This window comes from Taudactylus pleione, unplaced genomic scaffold (genome assembly GCF_031769625.1).
Source record: "Taudactylus pleione unplaced genomic scaffold, aTauple2 ptg000309l, whole genome shotgun sequence".
Lineage (NCBI taxonomy): Eukaryota > Metazoa > Chordata > Amphibia > Anura > Myobatrachidae > Taudactylus > Taudactylus pleione.
This window is the reverse complement of record NW_028284710.1, coordinates 5,045,697-5,068,719: the sequence shown is the minus strand read 5'-3', so window position 1 is coordinate 5,068,719 and position 23,023 is coordinate 5,045,697. Positions and strand designations below refer to the sequence as shown.

At 43.5% G+C, this 23,023-nt stretch overlaps 1 protein-coding gene across 2 annotated transcripts in view; it reads right to left on the bottom strand.

Annotated features, from left to right (window-relative positions):
• ANKS6 (ankyrin repeat and sterile alpha motif domain containing 6) overlaps positions 1-22,555 on the bottom strand; it is a 153,432-nt gene extending 130,877 nt beyond the window's left edge. For both annotated transcript variants that reach the window (XM_088442303.1, XM_088442302.1), the window contains exons 1-2: positions 22,022-22,555; positions 2,995-3,497 (exon numbers count right to left, since the gene is read on the bottom strand). In XM_088442303.1, the coding sequence (XP_088298429.1) occupies positions 2,995-3,497; positions 22,022-22,362 (844 nt within the window). In that variant the 5' untranslated portion in view covers positions 22,363-22,555. The remainder of the gene's footprint in view (positions 1-2,994; positions 3,498-22,021) is intronic.
• Between the last annotated feature and the right edge of the window lie 468 nt (positions 22,556-23,023).

Sequence of the window (23,023 nt, the reverse complement as noted above, 5' to 3'; positions counted from 1 at the left end):
TTATTATGGAAGCCGTTATTAGAGGGTGCATGCTGCTTTAACTGAGAGTGAATACCCAGTCGCTGTATTAAGAACACAGTTGTTCCACTGCAATTTACTGTGAATGCGGACCCTGCTCTCATTACTTTGTTGGAGACGCTGGGCAACTGCTGGAATACGCTGGGTCTCCTGACAGAGAGCCGCACAGTGTCTGGTGCATACGGATGATCTGGACACTTCAGCTCACTCACATATACAGTCTAATTAGTGAGGAGCTGGATCATTTCCTACATTATACTAATCCAGGATTGTGAGTATATGAAATCCACTCAGGACAGTCTATAAAAAGGATCTTTTAGAAGTGTGTCACTAGAAATATAATACAGTAACGTATTATCTGTACTGCAACATTGTCTGCATCATTATAGAATCATTGTGGCTACATAAATATCAACTTTCAGTTATGTGAAACAACACAGGCACCAATTTGTTTAGTACAGTGTGTTATCAGGATACATAGGCCATTTTTTAGGCCCCTGCTGAGATACATTTTACTGTTTGGATATTTAATATGTACATGTGAATGTTTTTTTTAAGATATGTGTAATTTGCATTTTTATTGTGATTAAAATAGGTTATTTATAGGTGATTGTGATTAAAATAGGTTATTAATCCTTATTGCCTTGTGTCTGCTAAGCGCCACCTGACACCATTTCTTTATTAGGTAAGGGTCTCTGCTTTTGCAGCATTTGTTGAAAGGCAGTAGAGGTATCCGCCAGACTCTGCCCATGGGGGAGGCAAAGGATTTCCAGGGAGTACCTGCTGTGGCCATCCCATAGGGGGAGCTACCACAGGGACCGCTAGGTGGTCTGCAGTTTTGCCAGCACCTGTAAAAAAGGAGCCCAGGGTGGATCCTGAGGAAAGGACACCGGGGCTGATGGGCCCGGGGCAGTATAACAAGATGCACAAAGACCCTCCTGAATGAAGCCTCTGAAGATAAGCCTGCTGAGCAGGACTTACAAGACACCAGAGTTGGAGCAGCAGGCTGCTTATTATTCTTGCTTCTGCCAGACATAGCTGCAAGAATACTGTAACGCACAATGTTACACAGTGCAGCGAGCAACCCAGATGTGTGTGTAATATGGCACAGTGTAGTGTGCAACAGCAATATAGAGTATGTGATAGCCCTCACAAATATAGGGAGATGTGAGTACAATGAACCCCCTTATAACTTAGTATGCTAGGGTTATAGTAGAATACAAGCAAAGGTATAAGCTGACAGTAATAGGAATGCAGAATCTACAATATAACTGTAGTGAGAACTAAAATCAACTACATAGACCGCAGTGGCTGGTAGGTTATAGCGCTGTATAAACCTGGACCTTGGGAGAGGTATACAAAGAGACTGGACCCAGCGTCCCGGAGACCTGAATGCAGAAAATGGCTGCCGTGAGTCTCAGAGGGGGCGGAGGAGCAGCAAGACCACAGTGGAATGGCACCCTGAGCTGGGGGAGGGGCTGCAGGGAAAGCGCCTTCTCCCCTATGCTGATATTAACCACCGGGTCCCCTGGCTATAATTGGGCCCTGCACTAGTGCTTGTAATGCCCAGATGGTCTAGCGGAGTCCCGGGCGAAGCTGGTGTCCACATCAGTGCCTCCGGTCAGTCTCCTGAGACCAGTGGCAATACTGTGCTTAGACGCAAGTCCCTACAAGAGGGGAAGTTGGTACTGGCATTCTATTTTGATGATTTGGTCACATTAGTGGTGGCAGTTGTATAATGAAACGAGGAGGCATGTGATTTCACAGCTATTACCGGGGAGACGGGCAGGGAGAGATTACAGCCTCCCCGTATGAAGCGGGGATGGGGTATAAAAAAAAACGGTCCAGACCATACATGGAGGCTGTAATCTCCCCCTCCCCGGTGACAGCTTCCAAATAGCACCCAATCAGTATGCTGTAAACAGGTCCCGGGTTACCTGTTTCCACTGAGCCTGACCAGGTGTAAAACCCGCGTAAAACCCTGCTTGAGACCCGGGATTTTTTCCTAGGACCCTTTTTTACTGAGCCACTACCTGGTTGACACGGCAATAACCTGGGTATTTTGCCCAATGGAAAAGAGGTAATACAGTAGTCAGTACACTTTACCAAGCTTATTACCCATGGTGATTCCATTACCACAGCATTACTTTAATCAAATATGCGCCCAGGTTACACAAATAATCATACTTTTATAAAATGTATGTAGATATATCCCCTGCATGTCACCATCTTGCAATAAAATTGTGAAAATCTAGTGTTAATTCTGGAAGCTGAATTTATCAATTTTGTGTACACATATAGTAACATGTCTCATGAATGGTGATTCCGTTACTGACTTTGAAAGAAGCTGATTTATCGAGGATAACACGCAAGACAGCACTTAAGCTATTTTGATAGTATTTTATAAGGGGTTTATTCATGGTGGGCTGTTTGGTTATGACAATTTGGTCACATTAGTGGTGGCAGTTATATAATGAATCGAGTTTATCACTGTAAAAAGGTGATTCAGTTTCCGGTGGAATTGCCCTTTTGTTATTTCTTGCTAAATTGTTTTTGCCTTTCCTGAAATAAAATATTTTCTAAAACTAGTTTGCAGGAAAATCTATTCTACAACCCTAGGTTTTCATACAATATGCAAACACTTTGTAGTGCCTATAAAATAAATGGCAATAATAATTCATAAGAAGTGGTGGAGTCATTATTTAGATTTGCATTCATATGTCGTTTTAATTGCCACCAAATGTAGTCTGAAAATACATTCTATGTTATATAAACATCTAAAATATGGTGTACTAATGTTCAAAATGTTAAATAATTGCAATATATTATGACAGAAAGTGCTGCAATGAAATTACTAAACAAGCTAAAAAAATAATATTTCAAAATGACCACATATCAATGCCATGTACAGTAGCTCATCTCAAAGCACACAAGAAATAAAAACATGCAGACGTAAAAAGGAAATGTGTTCCCTACCAGTCTTGGGCCTGATTGTTGTTATAGAATCCAAGTAATCTTTCATGTCTTTATGTTTGAAGTTTAGGGCAATTTCAAAAGGTGTTTTCTCCAAACTGTTTACTTGGTCTGGATCAGCTCCTCTGTCCACCAGCTGCTGGGCCACACTAACACGGCCATGCAGAGCAGCCAGGATCAATGGACTCCAACCTGTCTTAATACGGTAATTTACGTCAGCTCCCCAGTCCAGTAAGAGACGCACCACTGCCTCATGAGCATGTTGTGCAGCTGTCATTAGGGCTGTGATCTCCGGCATATCCTCTCTGTGGCCTTTGCTACTTACAACAGTGACATCGAAATGATCATAATTGTCCACGAAAGCACCACTTTCGAGAAGTAGTTTGACCACACTTGCATGACCCCCTCTTGAGGCCACTGTAAGGACACTTGCACCAAGTCTATTCTGGGCATTGACATCTGCGCCATTCTCCAATAGTATGAGTGCAACATTCTCATGTCCTGACCTAAAAGTGTATAAATAATCGGTAAACAATTATTTTAGGATGAAAATATATAGTTAGATGTTGAGAATCTGATCTTCTCAGTTTGTACAATAAAATGTATTTAAGGTAAAAGCAATATAAGAGCAAAATTGTATTAGTCTGGCATATCAAAATAAATTGGGCTAATTTGCCATTTAAAGCAATAAAACAATGCACTCAAATAGAGAACATTTGCAATAAAAGTTATTTCCTAGGCTTTCCCAGCACCATTCAGCTGTCCTTCCAATAAACTTCTATGTAAATAACTCTTTTTGAACTCTGGGCACCAGGCATATACTAATTAGTACAGGTCCTGTGTTTGCTCTCTAGCACCAAGAGGTTACACTAGGGTAATTTATGAAAACTGCTACACAGGAAATGTCGCTGAAGGCCATAGCAAGCCATCAGATGTTTACTTTCATTACTAAACAAAACGAGAAAATAACAATTACAATCTGATTGGTTTCTAAGGGTCATAAGACTTTTTCCTGTCAAACTTTTCAGAAAAACCCTCTCCTGGGATGTAGTCTGGAAGCCGACGGTCTAAATCCCGACTGCCGGCTTCCAGACATTCTAATCCCGGCATGGTACTAATGACAGGCGTCTAAATCTAGACGCCTGTCATTTTACCGACGCCGGAAGACCGGCGCCCGGCATCCCGATCGAAGTGATGCCGGGCGCAGACAGCCGCGGGGTGGGTGGGTTAGGTTTAGGGTTCCCCTTCACGGAGAGGACCCTGATGTCATCAGCCAGTGTCCAGCGTCATTCCCTACCGTCCAAGAGGGGAAAAAGGGGGAATATAACCTTGTGGAGAGCGCAGTGAGCCCGCGAGGGGACAGCTTTCTTCTTTAGGTGGGGACAAATTTCGGTACTTGTGTACGTAAAGTACACAAGTATCATTTAAAACATTCATTGGGTTCTCTCTGCAATGAGTCCGTAAAGTACACAAGTACCTCATGCAGTTTCAGTTAAAACATACTATTTGGTCTATTTAGCAATATGCAACGTTAAGAGATTTTGTGACTTTCTGCGTCACCAAGCAGAGTTGATAAGTCTGCCAATGCGCTATTCAGCTTTGACAGTTCACACATGTGCAGTGGAGCTTTGACAGTTCACACATGTGCAGTGGAGCTTTGACAGTTCACACATGTGCAGTGGAGCTTTGACAGTTCACACATGTGCAGTGGAGCTTTGACAGTTCACACATGTGCAGTGGAGCTGGAAGTCCTGTCTCCACATTTCTGTAAGAGGACAAATCACTCTAGGGGGTGAACCCAATTAGTTCAGAGTTTGCTTAAGCAAATTTGTTACATGAAATACATTGCACGAATGCGCACACCCGAGAATTGTGACATCCAATTAGAAATGCAAATTTGTGGTAGTCGCGGCGAGGGTGCACAAATTTTCAACGAAATTCGATCTGGAAGAAGTGCATGAAATAGTGCAGAAACCATCCTGGACTCCAAAAAAGTGGCAACTGAGATACAAAGATCATGTAGAAGGCTGTTAGAGGCCATGAGGAAAATACTGTAGGTTTTTAAATGGTATGAAATGGCTGATTTTTGCACTTATTTATTTATTTTTATGGTGGAAAAATTATAGCAAGCAAGAGTTTTACTCTTTCCAGCACTTTGGGGTACAGAAAAATGTCTGTTTAGTGTTTTTATACAAATTCGCAAAAAGTGGGAATAAATACTTTTTTCTCTCATCAGCAAGTTCAAAAACCGATCTCCCATCTATACATCACCACTGTCCCACATCATTTACACCTCCACATTCCTGTCCCACATCATTTACACCTCCACATTCCTGTCCCACATCATTTACACCTCCACATTCCTGTCCCACATCAAACCATAGATGTCCATAAATTAAGTTGTGTGTAATAATCTGAAATGACACAGGGAAAAAGTTTTCCCTGTGTCATTTCACATTTTTACACACAACTTAATTTAGGGACATATGGTTTGGTTTCTTTGCATGTGTGGAATGCATGGGTTGTTGCTGACATTTGGTGAAAATTTCATTATAATAGCCCCATTACAAATATATTTACTGAGAAAAATGTTGATGTGTTCTATACTTATTTTACCCGCTGTATACCAACTTTCATGCAAAATTTAATCAAAATCAGAGATGGTCAAGTGGGGACGATTTTCACAATTGGCCCACTTGATACAGAATGACCCTTTATTATTGCTTAGCCAGGAAGAGTTGTTGCACTGGTCACCATTTAACAAATGTGGGTCTTGAGTCCCATGCTCTTTCAGCCCATTTTAAGGAGGTCCATGGTGGTTCTGTAACCGGTTTATCATCTTTTTGCAGTATGATGGCCATAAAGGGCAATAGAAAGGTGTAAAGATATTTCTGTCTACTTAGCAAAAACTGAAAAGAGTTTGATCTATAATTACAAAACTCTCAACTCAGGAGGATAAAATAGTGATTTCGAGCTTAAGTGGTTCTTATTCTTCTAATTTTATGGTGTATTTTATTTGGGTTCCTCGTTTTAAAAAAAATAACTTTTTTTTAAAATGTTTAATTCATTTATATGTCATTACATGGTATGAGTAGTCAACTTTTAAGAAATACCCTATCATAACTATATAATTAATGTCTGGTCTTGTCTAAGTTCATCATCGGTGAATGACGTGATGAGCTTAATTTCTGCAAAACACCTTATATGTTCAAGATGGAGATTTACATAATCCGATGATCTGATGTATTCCCCACACCAAGACTATTGACATCGATTGTTTGCCATGGCAACCATTAGCTACCTGTGTTCTACATCTCCTGTGCAGCGTTACATTCTGTACTGATCGCCATGACAACAGGTGGCCACTTGCGTTCCACGGCCTTTCAAGAATGGAGACACACTACTTCTGGTTTACAACATTTCCAGGATCGAGTGAGATGACAGGACCAGGTAAATCTACACCAGTATACGGCGGTACACAGTCAACGATCCTTTCTGACATGTGATTTTCGGTTGATATCACTTCCGGCACGAGACATTGTATAACGAATAGACTTTTCTAACATGTTTTTCCATGTAATAGCTATATAGATTCAGTATCTGGGAATCGGATGCGAGTTTACTAGAGAGCTATAATTTTACCAGTATTTAGGTGTTGCAGTTTACATCTACATGACCTCCGGTCCATGGTCGGTTGCCATGACAACGATAATATAAATAGCTGTAACGTTTGGTCGATTATGAATATAGGTGGATTATAGAATGATTTTATGTTAAGCTAGTGCATATTGATGTTAATACATTATTAGTTTATGAATATAGGTGGATTATAGAATAACTTTATGTTAAGCTAGTGCATATTGATGTTTATACATTATTAGTTTATGAATATAGGTGGATTATAGAATTATTTTATGTTAAGCTAGTGCATATTGATGTTTATACATTATTAGTTTATGAATATAGGTGGATTATAGAATAACTTTATGTTAAGCTAGTGCATATTGATGTTTATACATTATTAGTTTATGAATATAGGTGGATTATAGAATAATTTTATGTTAAGCTAGTGCATATTGATGTTTATACATTATTAGTTTAATGACTGGAAAGTCTATGTTTGTATGGGTACACTCAGCTGTCGATGTAATTTCCTTTTCTTACAGATTGGCTGTTCTTACTATAAATATCTGGCTCTTCACACTCCATAGCATGTCTTGATAAAGGTCCTGCATAGACAGAAACGCGTTGACAAGGAGTGTGGACAGCCATTGTATTTTTTACAACAAGGTATGCGATACCAGGCTCCATCTTTAGGAGTTTCTATCTCATTCCAAGGCTTTTGTGCAATTCGTTCTAAATTGGGACTTTGTGCATGTATGTATATTTTTGTAGTCATTTTGTTTATTATTTTTTATGCCCCGATGTTTGGGGACTGATTTAATGAACTACCGTTTTTTATGATCTTTGGACATTTTTCCCTGGATATTTGAAACATATGGGAGATATAGTGAGTGGACTGCAAGAATGCACTCCGAAAAGGACGTAAAAGAAACCTTTATAGATCTATCTAAACTGATTTTACCCTGAGTGAGGGTACGCTCATTATTACCTGAATTATGACCACTTGTTGGAAACCTCTATATCACAGGTTCTCAAACTCGGGCCTCAAGACCAGAAACAGTGCATGTTTTCCAGGTCTCCTGACAGAATCACAAGTAAAATAATTAGCTCCACCTGTGGATCTTTTAAAATGGGTCAGTGAATAATAAATACACCTGTGCACCTGCTGGGTGACCTGGAAAATATTAACTGTGTGGGGTCATATGGACTGAGTTTGAGAACCACTGCTCTATATGCTTGACCTATCCCTTCACCCTGAGTGAGTAGGGTACGCTCTATTTTCTTCTTTACCTGGGTACACAGAAAATATCACGAGGAGTGCCCAAAAGGTTCCAATATTAAAAGAACCCTTGATATGCATAGAACCACTGTCTGTGCGTTGGGGTGCGCCTAATTTATCCAAACCATCACCCTGTCTAAATCACAAGGGCTGTTATTGATTTTCTCTGTCTGAAGACATTTCTACACATCCGTTGTTTTTGTTTCATTCTATCTTCCATATCATAAACGTGAGAAAGAGAAAAAAAAAATAGTAGCGGACAGACAGAAGTGGATTCGGAATTGCCTTGTTTCATGTCAGCCCATTTTCTGTAAATACTACAGGTTGAGTATCCCATATCCAAAATACCCCTGGTCCCAAACATTTTAGGTATCGGATTTATCTGTATTTTAGAATATTTGCATACCATAACGAGATATGTTGGGTATGGGACCCAAGTCGAAACACAGAGTGCATTTATGTTTCATATACACCTTATGCACACAGCCTGAAGGTAACTGTATACAATATTTTTAATTATTTTCTTCATCAAAGTTTGTGTACATACATGAAATGTACTTTCATATACATATTATACACACAGCCTGAAGGTAATTTTACACAATATTTCTAATAATTTTGTGCATTTAACAAAGTTTATGTACATTGCACCATCAAAAAGGTGTCACTATTTGAGTTGCGCTCAAATAATTCCGTATTTTTACAATATTCCATATTTCGGAATATTTGGATATGGGAGACTCAACCTGTAGTTCAGTTTGTGGGTATTTCTTTCTTTAGAACATTGTTATATTACTGTAAATTTAAGTTATTTCTGTCTGTTTTGTTGCAATAATTTTCTTGTACAATACTTTTGAGGGCTGATTAAATTCATTGCGATGTTGAATAGCCCCAGAAAGGGGTTCCTGGAGATATTCGACTGTGATGTCAGCCAGACTAAAGGATTTCTTCTAGCAAATCCGGATAAAGTGCCGGCCGTGGGGCTGTTTTCCAGCTTAGCGCGGTGCCTCGCGGCCGGCACTTTAGTTGGAGAATGCTGGTTCTCGCGACTAAACACCCAAGTAAAAAAAATAATAATACTGTAGAAGAGCATGCTGGGATGTGTAGTTTCACAGCAGCTGGAGTGCAGCCCCTATTCTATAGCAATGACGATTCATGAAGTGGTGAAAAGCTTTCCATTACCACACAGTATGTTACCTTACCTTTCACATGGGTTGCAGTGAATCCAGAAAGAGTTATGCTGGGTACACATTACACGATGTGTTCCCAGCACAACATCGCCGGCAATGGGACACCACATGCGACAAGTGTATACACACTTGTTGATGCCGGGACTGACAGGGGGGGGCGAATACCTGTCATGATGCATTCTACAGCATGGTATCGTTAGCGACATCCCACGTCGGCACTGCAGTAGGGCCCACGAGCGATGTCGCTAGTAACCTGTGGGAGCACGCATATCATGGGTACACACTAGACCAGTGGTTCCCAAACTGTGTGAAATGGCACCCTAGGGTGCCTCAGGGCACTTGCAAGGGTGCCTCGGATTGGTGTTCCAATACCAAAAAAAAATATTTTTACACAGTGTGTTAGGAAAAACCTGTGCTAATGGCTGCCAATCAAAAAATATGTGGACAAAAAGAAGCGCAGCCTGTCAGCCACCACATAACCGAACCTAAGGGTGACATTTAGGCACAATTTACTTCATTTCATTTTTGCTGAGTTTCTCTTTTGGGCCAGGGGTGTCGTGGAAAAAATGCTGATACTCGGCGATACTAGGCGCAATAATTGTAATAAGTTTGGGAACCACTGCACTAGTTGATGTACTCGATATGTACCCAGCTTTAACGAGATCCCTCGCCAAGAAAGACCAATATGCACATGCACATAGCTTAAATGCCTTTCATCGGCTAAAGCAGTGGCTCTCAACCCTCAAGTTTCCCCAACAGGTCATGTTTTGATGAGGTCTGTCTGTGGGATAATTACTGACCTAGCAAAAAAAATAAATGCACCCGTGATTGATTGTTGGTGGTACTTGAGGACTGGAGTTGAAAACCACTGGGCTAAAGAAAAACTGTCATCACTTAAAAGAGTGTTATTATGGTAAATAGAGGTGGTGCATCATTGGGTTGGGCACGGTATGTCGGCGATCAAGATCCTGGCGGTCAGAACCCAGACGCCGTCATCCCGACAGGGCTAAATACCGACAACGGCTGGTAAGTACCCTAACCCAACCCTCCCTCTAAACCTAACACTTCCCTCCTGGAGAACCCCCCCGTGCCTAACCCTCTCTATAGTGCCTAACGCTCACACCTAGCCCCACTACTTACCGCCAGGATGCCGGCGGCAGGATTATGACTGGTGTTTCTGAGTGCGAGTATCAAGACAGCCAGCATTTCAACTACCTCTCGCATCATTATGTATCACTGCAATATGCAGAAATTGATAGAGCTCCATTTAACAATGATACTAAGCATATTTCACTTGTATCACATCACTGCAGAGTAATCTGTTGTGTTGCCGGCAACCTGACGCTGCTGGCAGGTTACTGACTAATGTGCATGCGCGTAGTGCTTCAACATGACAGGAACTCAGCAAATCATGGAAGGCTATACTGAAGCCTGAAACGTTTTACCAGATCCCCATTGCCATCAGTGGGAACTGTACTGCTTAAGCCATCTATAGATAGTATATAGGTTTCTACTAAATCAATGGAAATATACATATTGATCTGCTGTCATACCGTTTTTAGTGACAGAAATGAGTACTAAAGGGGTTATGACTCATTCTTAAATGGAGCTCAATGGTAAAAAGATAATTTCAGTGGTTCCTGGGAACACAATCATACAGCTTTTACTAGGCTTTGTGCACTCACGCAATGATCCACGCAAGAGGTCACATGGACCCATGAGAAGTCAGCATGTGCAATAGGCCCACGAACAACAGAATATCTTAAGGACTGCGACGGGCCAAGGGAATTTTAACATTGGACAGCATATTACAGCAGATGGTCAATGCCAAATGTGCCTGATCAAGGACAGCAGAGGTCCAGGAGCCACCAGCCCAGGGAGCCACATCGCAGTGTTGTTCAGCATAGGTTCTCCAGCGGGACTTCGGCGCAGACTGGCGCCATGGCAAGCGCAACAACAACGGCAGCGAACAAGGCCGACAACCATGGCAAGCGTGGCGCAAGAGAACACAGTCACATCATCACACAGGATTGGTGAGATGAATCATGGCAAGAATGTTCAAAATGCTAGTGTTCTGGTAGCAATGCTAAGAGTGGGGATGTTATGTTATTTCATGGTAGCAATGCTAAGAGTGAGGATGTTATGTTATTTCATGGTAGCAATGCTAAGAGTGAGGATGTTATGTTATTTCATGGTAACAATGCTAAGAGTGAGGATGTTATTTCATGGTAGCAATGCTAAGAGTGGAGATGTTATGTTATTTCATGGTAGCAATGCTAAGAGTGAGGATGTTATATTATTTCATGGTAACAATGCTAAGAGTGAGGATGTTATATTATTTCATGGTAGCAATGCTAAGAGTGAGGATGTTATGTTATTTCATGGTAGCAATGCTAAGAGTGAGGATGTTATATTATTTCATGGTAACAATGCTAAGAGTGAGGATGTTATTTCATGGTAGCAATGCTAAGAGTGAGGATGTTATTTCATGGTAACAATGCTAAGAGTGAGGATGTTATATTATTTCATGGTAACAATGCTAAGAGTGAGGATGTTATTTCATGGTAGCAATGCTAAGAGTGAGGATGTTATATTATTTCATGGTAGCAATGCTAAGAGTGAGGATGTTATTTCATGGTAGCAATGCTAAGAGTGGGAATGTTATGTTATTTCATGGTAGCAATGCTAAGTGTGAGGATGTTATGTTATTTCATGGTAGCAATGCTAAGAGTGAGGATGTTATTTCATGGTAGCAATGCTAAGAGTGAGGATGTTATGTTATTTCATGGTAGCAATGCAAAGAGTGAGGATGTTATTTCATGGTAGCAATGCTAAGAGTGGGGATGTTATGTTATTTCATGGTAGCAATGCTAAGAGTGAGGATGTTATTTCATGGTAGCAATGCTAAGAGTGAGGATGTTATGTTATTTCATGGTAGCAATGCTAAGAGTGAGGATGTTATTTCATGGTAGCAATGCTAAGAGTGGGGATGTTATGTTATTTCATGGTAGCAATGCTAAGAGTGAGGATGTTATTTCATGGTAGCAATGCTAAGAGTGGGAATGTTATGTTATTTCATGGTAGCAATGCTAAGAGTGAGGATGTTATTTCATGGTAGCAATGCTAAGAGTGAGGATGTTATTTCATGGTAGCAATGCTAAGAGTGAGGATGTTATGTTATTTCATGGTAGCAATGCTAAGAGTGAGGATGTTATTTCATGGTAGCAATGCTAAGAGTGGGGATGTTATGTTATTTCATGGTAGCAATGCTAAGAGTGAGGATGTTATTTCATGGTAGCAATGCTAAGAGTGAGGATGTTATGTTATTTCATGGTAGCAATGCTAAGAGTGAGGATGTTATGTTATTTCATGGTAGCAATGCTAAGAGTGAGGGTGTTATGTTATTTCATGGTAGCAATGCTAAGAGTGGGGATATTATGTTATTTCATGGTAGCAATGCTAAGAGTGGGGATGTTATGTTATTTCATGGTAGCAATGCTAAGAGTGGGGATGTTATGTTATTTCATGGTAGCAATGCTAAGAATGGGGATGTTATGTTATTTCATGGTAGCAATGCTAAGAGTGAGGATGTTATGTTATTTCATGGTAGCAATGCTAAGAGTGAGGATGTTATGTTATTTCATGGTAGCAATGCTAAGAGTGAGGATGTTATGTTATTTCATGGTAGCAATGCTAAGAGTGGGGATGTTATGTTATTTCATGGTAGCAATGCTAAGAGTGGGGATGTTATATTATTTCATGGTAGCAATGCTAAGAATGGGGATGTTATGTTATTTCATGGTAGCAATGCTAAGAGTGAGGATGTTATGTTAAACAGGACAGAACATTGCAAAATGAGACTTTATGCAACATGTAGGAAAATAGGATTCGATATATAAGGATAAGCAACATTTCTTGTATATTTGTACAAACAGATTCTAAGATCCAGTCACAATGCCACCTATGCCACATAGGATCAGAGTCCGGGTAGTGTAGACAGGAGACAGATTTGACCTGGTTTAAAAAAAAAAAAAAAAAAATGGGGCATTTGGTGGTTTATGCGGGGGTTCTTGAATTTGATGAATTTGCTGGTAGATGTACATTTATTTCAAGGAATACTTCAAGGCTACAGGAAAGTCTTTCTGTCCGAGGGAAAACAGCTCAGGGAAAGTCCCGTAAATGAGAGGCGCAAAGCAGGTGCAGAGCACAGGGGTCTGGGGGAAGCATAACAGGAGTAAGTAAGAGTATATATGTTATTTATTGGCTAATATTTACATAGATAAGCGCCAACATATTCCTTTTGCACTATGCAATCAGAAGCACAGCGTTAATACAAAAAGAAAATGAATAAATCAAGGCTGGGTACCGACAAAACAGTGCATCAGCAAATCCTGGGAGTAGTTGGGTCTCGCAGCTGCATTCAAAATAGATTATAGGGGTAATAAGGAGACTGTGCAACCCTTTTCCAAACATTGATTTCTGCCAAACAGAAGGGCAATTTTGCAGGGTCTTTTGTGCAGCAGTTGCTGAGTCCAGTTAAGTGCCTTGCAAGAGAACGCTGCAGGTTTGGGTACTATGCTGGCTACCTATTAGCAGTGTTTAGCAGAGTTGGCCATCGGCAGTACTCTGGTCCATAGTAGTACTAGCGTGATGGAGTTACGCAGTGATGTGTGAGTGGCATTTAGTCCACGCAAGAGGCAAATTAAACGGAGATTAGGTTTATTAACTAGGTGGCGGGGAGATCAACATACTTCGGTCGGTTGAACATTACCGTTTGTGCAACCGGGAGCAGTGGGATATGCTGGATGTTTAATGCTCCCAGGGTTGGGAGAGTATACACCCTGGTTGCCAGTAGCACGGTGCTCCACAGTATCAGAAATAATGGCATTGGGCAGATAGGGAGTGTGGAGTTTTTTTGTACAGCTGCAGCATAGCAGGGAGTCTTAGGTCCACGTCCATACAGAGCAGATGCGGCTGGAGAAAGACGTGCAGAGAAATGCGCAGTAGCGCAGGCTGGAGTCCAGGCCTCAAAAGAGCTCTGGTGGTTCCTAGAGACCGCTAGCTCTTCGGTTAAGGGATGGAGGCAGTACTGTGAGTCCTCATCCAAACGTGGCAGGTAGTTAACATAACGTTAGTTGAAGGTGCCACGGTTGGTGCTTGAGGGTTACCTGACTCAGGTGATGAACTGGATTCAGTGGAGACCGGCTTGACTGGAACCATGGATGTTGTAAATAGCTCTATTTGCATATGAATTGTATGGCAATGAGAACTACCTTTGATGATGAATGACAGGAACAGGAAACTTGTAACGTTGGAGTGGAACCAGTTGAAAACTTGGAAGAACCGGACTGGGACCGGCAGTAAGGCTTGCTGAGCTGGACGGGGTTCCAGTAGGTAGTCTTGCAGAATTGGACTGTGAACCAGAAGGATTTCCAGATGTGCCAGGTATAGCTATTAGCAGGATTGCTGATTGAACTGGTCTGGGAGCCAGCAGGATTTCTGGATGCCCCAAGTATAGCTATTAGCAGGATTGCTGAATGAACTGGTCTGGGAAACAGCAGGATTTCTGCATATGTCAGGTATTGCTATTAGCAGGATTGCTAGATGAACTGGTCTGGGAACCAGCAGGATTTCTAGATATGCCAGGTATTGCTGTTAGCAGGATTGCTAGATGAACTGGTCTGGGAACCAGCAGGATTTCTAGATATGCCAGGTACTGCTGTTAGCTGGATTGCTAGATGAACTGGTCTGGGAACCAGCAGGATTTCTAGATATGCCAGGTATTGCTGCCAGCAGGATTACTGCATAAACTGGTCTGGGAACCAGCAGGATTTCCGGATGCACCAGGGGTTGCTGCCAGCAGGAGCCTGGGATACACTTGTACACAGAAAGACAGATATAACACAATCTGTACACCACGGGAAGTAACTAGATGTTCAGGCACTGAATGCTAACAGAGGAGGATGTTTATACACTGGGTCTCGCAGGAATTGGTGGATACAGTCAGGTGGTCTGGCAGTAGCACTCTGAGTGGTGGAGGGCACAACATGCAGAGGGAGCAAACATATCTGCAGTACTGAGAGTCAGAACTACACCTGTGATTCCAATCAAGACTAGCAGTGTTCACAGACAGGAAAGGACCCAGGTGAATGATCACTGTGGAAAGGAGTGCATAGTCCAAATGCATACAGAGAAGTGCTGCAGCCAGCATGATCAGAGAATATCTCCCAGGCAAATTACACATACAGATCCACGAGACAGTTGGCAGGGGTAAGTCTAAAGGCAAAAAGGTAAAAAACCAGTCAGGGTTGTGACAGTAGGGCCCAGGGTTGGGGGAGTATACACTCTGATAACCAGTAGCGTGATGCGCCACAGTATCAGAGGTAATGGTATAGGAGAAGAGGAAGCCCGTGGGGCTTTGTACGGCTGAAATATAGCAGAGAGTCTTAGGTGTGCGTCCATACAGAGCAGGCACTGCTGGAGAAAGACGTGCACAGAAGCGCAAAGGTGCAGCAGCACAGGTTGGAGTTCTAGCCACCAAAAGAGCTTTGGTGGGTCCCAGAGACCGCTGGTTATTCGGTTAAGGGATGGAGGCAGGGCTGAGAGTCTTCATCCAAACTTGGCAGGTAGTTTACATAATGTTAGTTGTAGGGCGGAACCTTGCAGTCTCCAACCAATAGAGTAACCGGGGATGAATGAACCAGAGAAGGCAAGAATGGAAGATGGATAGGACAACCAGGATGGGGCAGTGTAAGGCAGCCTTAATAAAGGTACAAGAGGAGTGTGGTCAGCAGGGGTCAAAGGACAATCAGACAAACCAAGAGAAATTGAAGCAGGTAATGGCTTTATAATGAACAGGGATCAAATCAGCGGTCACCCTTGCCAGTACAGTCGCTGGGGAAGGTTGAAAACTCATTCCAGACTGGAGTGGGCTCATTAAGTGGAGCAATGTGGATGACAAGTTTTTCAAGCAGCTAATTTGGAGGGGAGTTTGGGACAGAATTGTGTTGTTGTAATATACCCAGGTTAGTAAGATGCGCTCTTTGGACAGATAGAATAACAGACCATACAGATCGTAGTTAGGAGAAGGTTGAGCACCTAGCTTGACTGAATTGTGATGGAAAGTGCAGAGTAGTAAGACCATAGGAGAGTAGGTACGGTTCTTTCACTTGTGGGATCAAATAAGGAGGTGCCGGAATGTTCAAGAAAGGATTTGGAGCAAGGGTGATTGCTAGAGAATGGTGATACCATTTCATTGTGAAAGGTGATTTTCAATTTGGTCCAAATATGACGGTGCAGGATTGTTTGTATGGATAGTAGACTTGAAGTGAGATGGCCGAGAAGGCAGTCAAATGTATTCGGAAGGAGATTATGGTTGGAAGCTGCAGCATGTAAAAGGGCTGTCACTGCAGTTGATTATTACAGGTGTTAGCCTGGGATATCACAGGAGGCAGTACCAGTCCTCAGTTGTGTAAAAAGGCAGGACGGGGCAGAGGTTAGGAGTGAGTAAATAACAGGGCAGCCTGGTGTGCTGTCATTACACCAGGAGTTGCAAGTGAGTTAAGCAAAGTCTTGCCACAGCGAGGCACAGTCAGAGGATTTGGGATTTATGTAGCAATAATGACAGCATAGTCAGGAACATGGGCAGGCAGTGTCACAATCAGCATACAGCTATAGCGTGGAAGATTTTGCAGGGACAGCAGTTGCAAGTAGTGCAATCCCTGATTAAAAAAAAACTGAGGCTGAGGTAAAGGGATAACAAGTCCATATCATAAAAATTCACCAGGTCATAAAGCGGCAGCCACCCTTTGATAAGGACAGCAGCCGTCGGGATCAAGCTAGGAAGAGCTACGAGTTTAAAGCTAGGGGCATGAGGGGCGACCGCAGTCCCCACGGGGTTTTTTTTATGTGAAATATTTCTGCCTTAAGCTATGTGCCACAGAAATGTGTAAAATGCATTCGTCGGATGAGAAATAAACAAGCAAACCTTGAAAGCATTCAGGTATAAGATGGGATAGCAGCATGCCCAGGCTTATCATCTATCACAGCATGCCCAGGCTTATCATCTATCACAGCATGGCCAGGCTTATCATCTATCACAGCATGCCCAGCTTATCATCTATCACAGCATGGCCATGCTTATCATCTATCACAGCATGCCCAGCTTATCATCTATCACAGCATGGCCAGGCTTATCATCTATCACAGCATGGCCAGGCTTATCATCTATCACAGCATGGCCAGGCTTATCATCTATCACAGCATGGCCAGGCTTATCATCTATCACAGCATGGCCAGGCTTATCATCTATCACAGCATGGCCAGGCTTATCATCTATCACAGCATGGCCAGGCTTATCATCTATCACAGCATGCCCAGCTTATCATCTATCACAGCATGGCCAGGCTTATCATCTATCACAGCATGCCCAGCTTATCATCTATCACAGCATGGCCAGGCTTATCATCTATCACAGCATGGCCAGGCTTATCATCTATCACAGCATGCCCAGCTTCTTATCATCTATCACAGCATGGCCAGGCTTATCATCTATCACAGCATGGCCAGGCTTATCATCATCTATCACAGCATGGCCAGGCTTATCATCTATCACAGCATGGCCAGGCTTATCATCTATCACAGCATGGCCAGGCTTATCATCTATCACAGCATGGCCAGGCTTATCATCTATCACAGCATGGCCAGGCTTATCATCTATCACAGCATGCCCAGCTTATCATCTATCACAGCATGGCCAGGCTTATCATCTATCACAGCATGGCCAGGCTTATCATCTATCACAGCATGCCCAGCTTATCATCTATCACAGCATGGCCAGGCTTATCATCTATCACAGCATGCCCAGCTTCTTATCATCTATCACAGCATGCCCAGCTTCTTATCATCTATCACAGCATGGCCAGGCTTATCATCTATCACAGCATGGCCAGGCTTATCATCTATCACAGCATGGCCAGGCTTATCATCTATCACAGCATGGCCAGGCTTATCATCTATCACAGCATGCCCAGCTTATCATCTATCACAGCATGGCCAGGCTTATCATCTATCACAGCATGCCCAGCTTATCATCTATCACAGCAAGGCCAGGCTTATCATCTATCACAGCATGGCCAGGCTTATCATCTATCACAGCATGCCCAGCTTATCATCTATCACAGCATGGCCAGGCTTATCATCTATCACAGCATGGCCAGGCTTATCATCTATCACAGCATGGCCAGGCTTATCATCTATCACAGCATGGCCAGGCTTATCATCTATCACAGCATGCCCAGCTTATCATCTATCACAGCATGGCCAGGCTTATCATCTATCACAGCATGGCCAGGCTTATCATCTATCACAGCATGCCCAGCTTATCATCTATCACAGCATGGCCAGGCTTATCATCTATCACAGCATGCCCATCTTATCATCTATCACAGCATGGCCAGGCTTATCATCTATCACAGCATGGCCAGGCTTATCATCTATCACAGCATGCCCAGGCTTATCATCTATCACAGCATGGCCAGGCTTATCATCTATCACAGCATGCCCAGCTTATCATCTATCACAGCATGGCCAGGCTTATCATCTATCACAGCATGCCCAGCTTATCATCTATCACAGCATGGCCAGGCTTATCATCTATCACAGCATGGCCAGGCTTATCATCTATCACAGCATGCCCAGCTTCTTATCATCTATCACAGCATGGCCAGGCTTATCATCACAGCATGGCCAGGCTTATCATCTATCACAGCATGCCCAGCTTATCATCTATCACAGCATGGCCAGGCTTATCATCTATCACAGCATGCCCAGCTTATAATCTATCACAGCATGGCCAGGCTTATCATCTATCACAGCATGGCCAGGCTTATCATCTATCACAGCATGGCCAGGCTTATCATCTATCACAGCATGCCCAGCTTCTTATCATCTATCACAGCATGGCCAGGCTTATCATCTATCACAGCATGGCCAGGCTTATCATCTATCACAGCATGGCCAGGTTTATCATCTATCACAGCATGGCCAGGCTTATCATCTATCACAGCATGGCCAGGCTTATCATCTATCACAGCACGGCCAGGCTTATCATCTATCACAGCATGCCCATCTTATCATCTATCACGACAGGCAGAATTACACAGCATAAGGGCATCAGTTTCAAAGCTAGCAGCCCATACTAGGGCGAGGGAGTGCTTTTGGCAGTTATCAATAAAGGGCGTGTTAAATTATGGCGGCATAGGAGATGCTGGATGGAGTAGCTTGCAAGGCGGGGCCTTGGTCCTCGGATGCCAACGCAGACATCAGTAAGTTGGTAGTATATAACGGTGGAGGCACCATTCAGTAAAAGGGTAGCAGCTAAGTGTAAAGATTAAATAGAAGTGACGGGGTGCACCTGTCTGACACAGGTCTGGTCATATTTAAAAGGTGCTGGTAGGAGTGAAGTGGTGGAGGTCGCAGGATGGGGCTTCGGTCCTCAGGTTACTGGGACATCGTGTGGCGGGGAAAAGCAGTGCGCAAGGCATGGTTTAAGTGGGAGATTGTCAGAATGCCACGCATATTCAGCAATTAGTAGGCCGCACGCCTTGGTTCCAGCAAAATGCAGCATGGGCCATATTGGCTGCGCGCCAGGTGAGGGTGTTATGCGCATAGTAGCTGGTCCCAAAGGTAGGGGGTGTGGTTGCGGACCTATGAGGTTGGGCCGAGCATGCCCCAGGTGGTAACACGTGGAACTTGTGAGAGCCTTGTACACCGCTTCCTTTTCCTTGCCCTGCGATTTGTTGTAATTGTGTTCCTTTTCAAAATAAAGCTGTGACTAATTTATTTTGCCAAAAAAATACTAGTATCGAGTCAGTTATTGGTTGGCACAATATGGCGGAGTGCCGGAAAGTCGGCCTCTCCATCCTTACAGGAGCGAAGGCACCAGAAATGGCTACAGCAGCCAAATGAGGGGGAGGGCCGTCAGGCGGACTACGGGTCAACAAGATTGGTGCCAGGGGGGGGCAGGTAGGTAAGCCTGTCCTCCCTCTCTTTCTAACCTTACTAGCCTCACAGGCCATTGAGAGGCAGCAGGGCTGAGTTCAAAAGGGGAGGCACCAGGGGTTAAAAGGGGGCAGCCAGAGGAGAGAGAGCCCTCTTTCCTTTCTCCTACATCCAGGACACCCGCCCACCCATCCCAGTAAGAGAAGTAGGGGTTTTGGGTAAGTATAGGTCTATTAAAAAAAATTATATAAAAAAAAAAAGCATGGCAAATAACTGTTACGCAAAAGCTGGAATGATTAAGGAGTATTGTCTTTGTTTCATGTATTGCAAATTTGTTCAATGAGTGTCTGTCATAAAAAAAATAAAAATAAAAAAGTAATAATTGAAAAAAGTAAAAAAAGAAAAGATTATCTTTTTAGCAGATGTGATTTTGTGTTTTTAATTTGTCACAGTATGTAAGCAGGGAAAAGTGGTGCGTAAGGCATGGAGAGTGGGGGATTGTCAGAATGCCTCGCATATTCACCAGTTAGTAGGCCACACACCTTGGTTCCAGCAAAATGCGGCATGGGCCATATGGGCTGCGCGCCAGGTGAGGGTGTTATGCGCATGGTAGCAGGTCACAAAGCTAGGGGGAATGGTTGTGGGCCTATGAGGTTGGGCCAAGCATGCCCCATGTGGTAACACGTGGAGCTTGTGAGAGCCTTTCTTTTCCTTGCCCTGCGATTCGTTGTAATTGTGTTCCTTTTCAAAATAAAGCTGTGACCAATTTATTTTGCCAAAAAATTACTAGTATCGAGTCAATTATTGTTTGGCACAATATGGCGGGGCGCCAGAAAGTCGGCCTCTCCATCCTTATACTATACTGTACACACAGGGTAATAGGGACTTCTCAGCAGACACACCACATACACGTTACTGTACACACAGGGTAATAGGGACTGCTCAGCAGACACACCACATACACGTTACTGTACACACAGGGTAATAGGGACTGCTCAGCAGACACACCACATACACGTTACTGTACACACAGGGTAATAGGGACTGCTCAGCAGACACACCACATACACGATACTGTACACACAGGGTAATAGGGACTTCTCAGCAGACACACCACATACACGTTACTGTACACACAGGGTAATAGGGACTGCTCAGCAGACACACCACATACACGATACTGTACACACAGGGTAATAGGGACTTCTCAGCAGACACACCACATACACGTTACTGTACACACAGGGTAATAGGGACTGCTCAGCAGACACACCACATACACGTTACTGTACACACAGGGTAATAGGGACTGCTCAGCAGACACACCACATACACGATACTGTACACACAGGGTAATAGGGACTTCTCAGCAGACACACCACATACACGTTACTGTACACACAGGGTAATAGGGACTGCTCAGCAGACACACCACATACACGTTACTGTACACACAGGGTAATAGGGACTGCTCAGCAGACACACCACATACACGTTACTGTACACACAGGGTAATAGGGACTGCTCAGCAGACACACCACATACACGATACTGTACACACAGGGTAATAGGGACTTCTCAGCAGACACACCACATACACGTTACTGTACACACAGGGTAATAGGGACTGCTCAGCAGACACACCACATACACGATACTGTACACACAGGGTAATAGGGACTTCTCAGCAGACACACCACATACACGTTACTGTACACACAGGGTAATAGGGACTGCTCAGCAGACACACCACATACACGTTACTGTACACACAGGGTAATAGGGACTGCTCAGCAGACACACCACATACACGATACTGTACACACAGGGTAATAGGGACTTCTCAGCAGACACACCACATACATGATACACGATGATGATGTATTGTACAAGATAAGCCTAAGCAGCAGGAATGTGTAGGGGTGCCGTACTCTACCTAGCCGCCTGCATGAGGGCTGTCCAGCCGTAGTGGTTCCTGCTGTCCACCGAGGCCCCTTTCCTCAACAGGAACCTGACCAGGGGTTCATGTCCACCCCCGGCCGCCAGCTGCAGCGCTGTGTTACCATCCTCGTCCGTGGAGTCTATAGGCACCAGGACGGATACAGCGGAGCTCCCCCCCGGACTGTCCGACACCGCGGGTCCATCTCCGGAGCGACCTCCGATGCTGGATGTGCCACTGGCAGTCTCCGGCTCCAATAACCTGCGGGCACTTTCTAAGTCCCCATCCTCACAGGAACGGAAGAGGCGCTGACACTGAGCCGGGATTGTGCACTCCATGTGGGCAAGGCAGTGCCCGGATAACACGTAGTCACTCGTTCTCCGAGCAGGGACGCTGCCAGCCACCCACAGCACCCTCAGCGCTGCTGGCTGGGAAAGTAACGGATCATCGAGCAGAAGTAGTTCCAGACACCGGGCACCTCCGCCTTATCCTTACTGTATGCCGCTATGTGTGTGTACTATAGCCGGGCGGTGACATTCCTCCGCGACTCCAGGATAAGTTATGCCAAGTTTCTTCTTCTCCCCACTGCGCATGTGCGGCCGCTGTACTCTGCGCTATTCTACACTACAGTGCAACCAGGGTTCCCCGGACTCCGATATTACAGCTTACCATGATAAGTTAAATAAAAAGCAAAGGAGTTGACTGTTAATGTAATATTATCATCTACAGTAAATCACAGGCAATTTCAAACTACAAAGGAATAGCCTGAAAATACCTCACACTTTGACGAGGCTGAAGTTGGTTTCTTATTCGGCCAGCTTCTTATTCATTTCTTATTCACTTCTTATTCATTTCTTATTCACTTCTTATTCAAGCTCCAGCTTCTTATTCAGAAAAAGTTACATTAAAACATTTGAATAAAGTTAGATCACTAAACTAACACTATGTAAACAAAGAATTGTGTCCCTCACACAGTTTACAATTATTATTTTCCTGGTG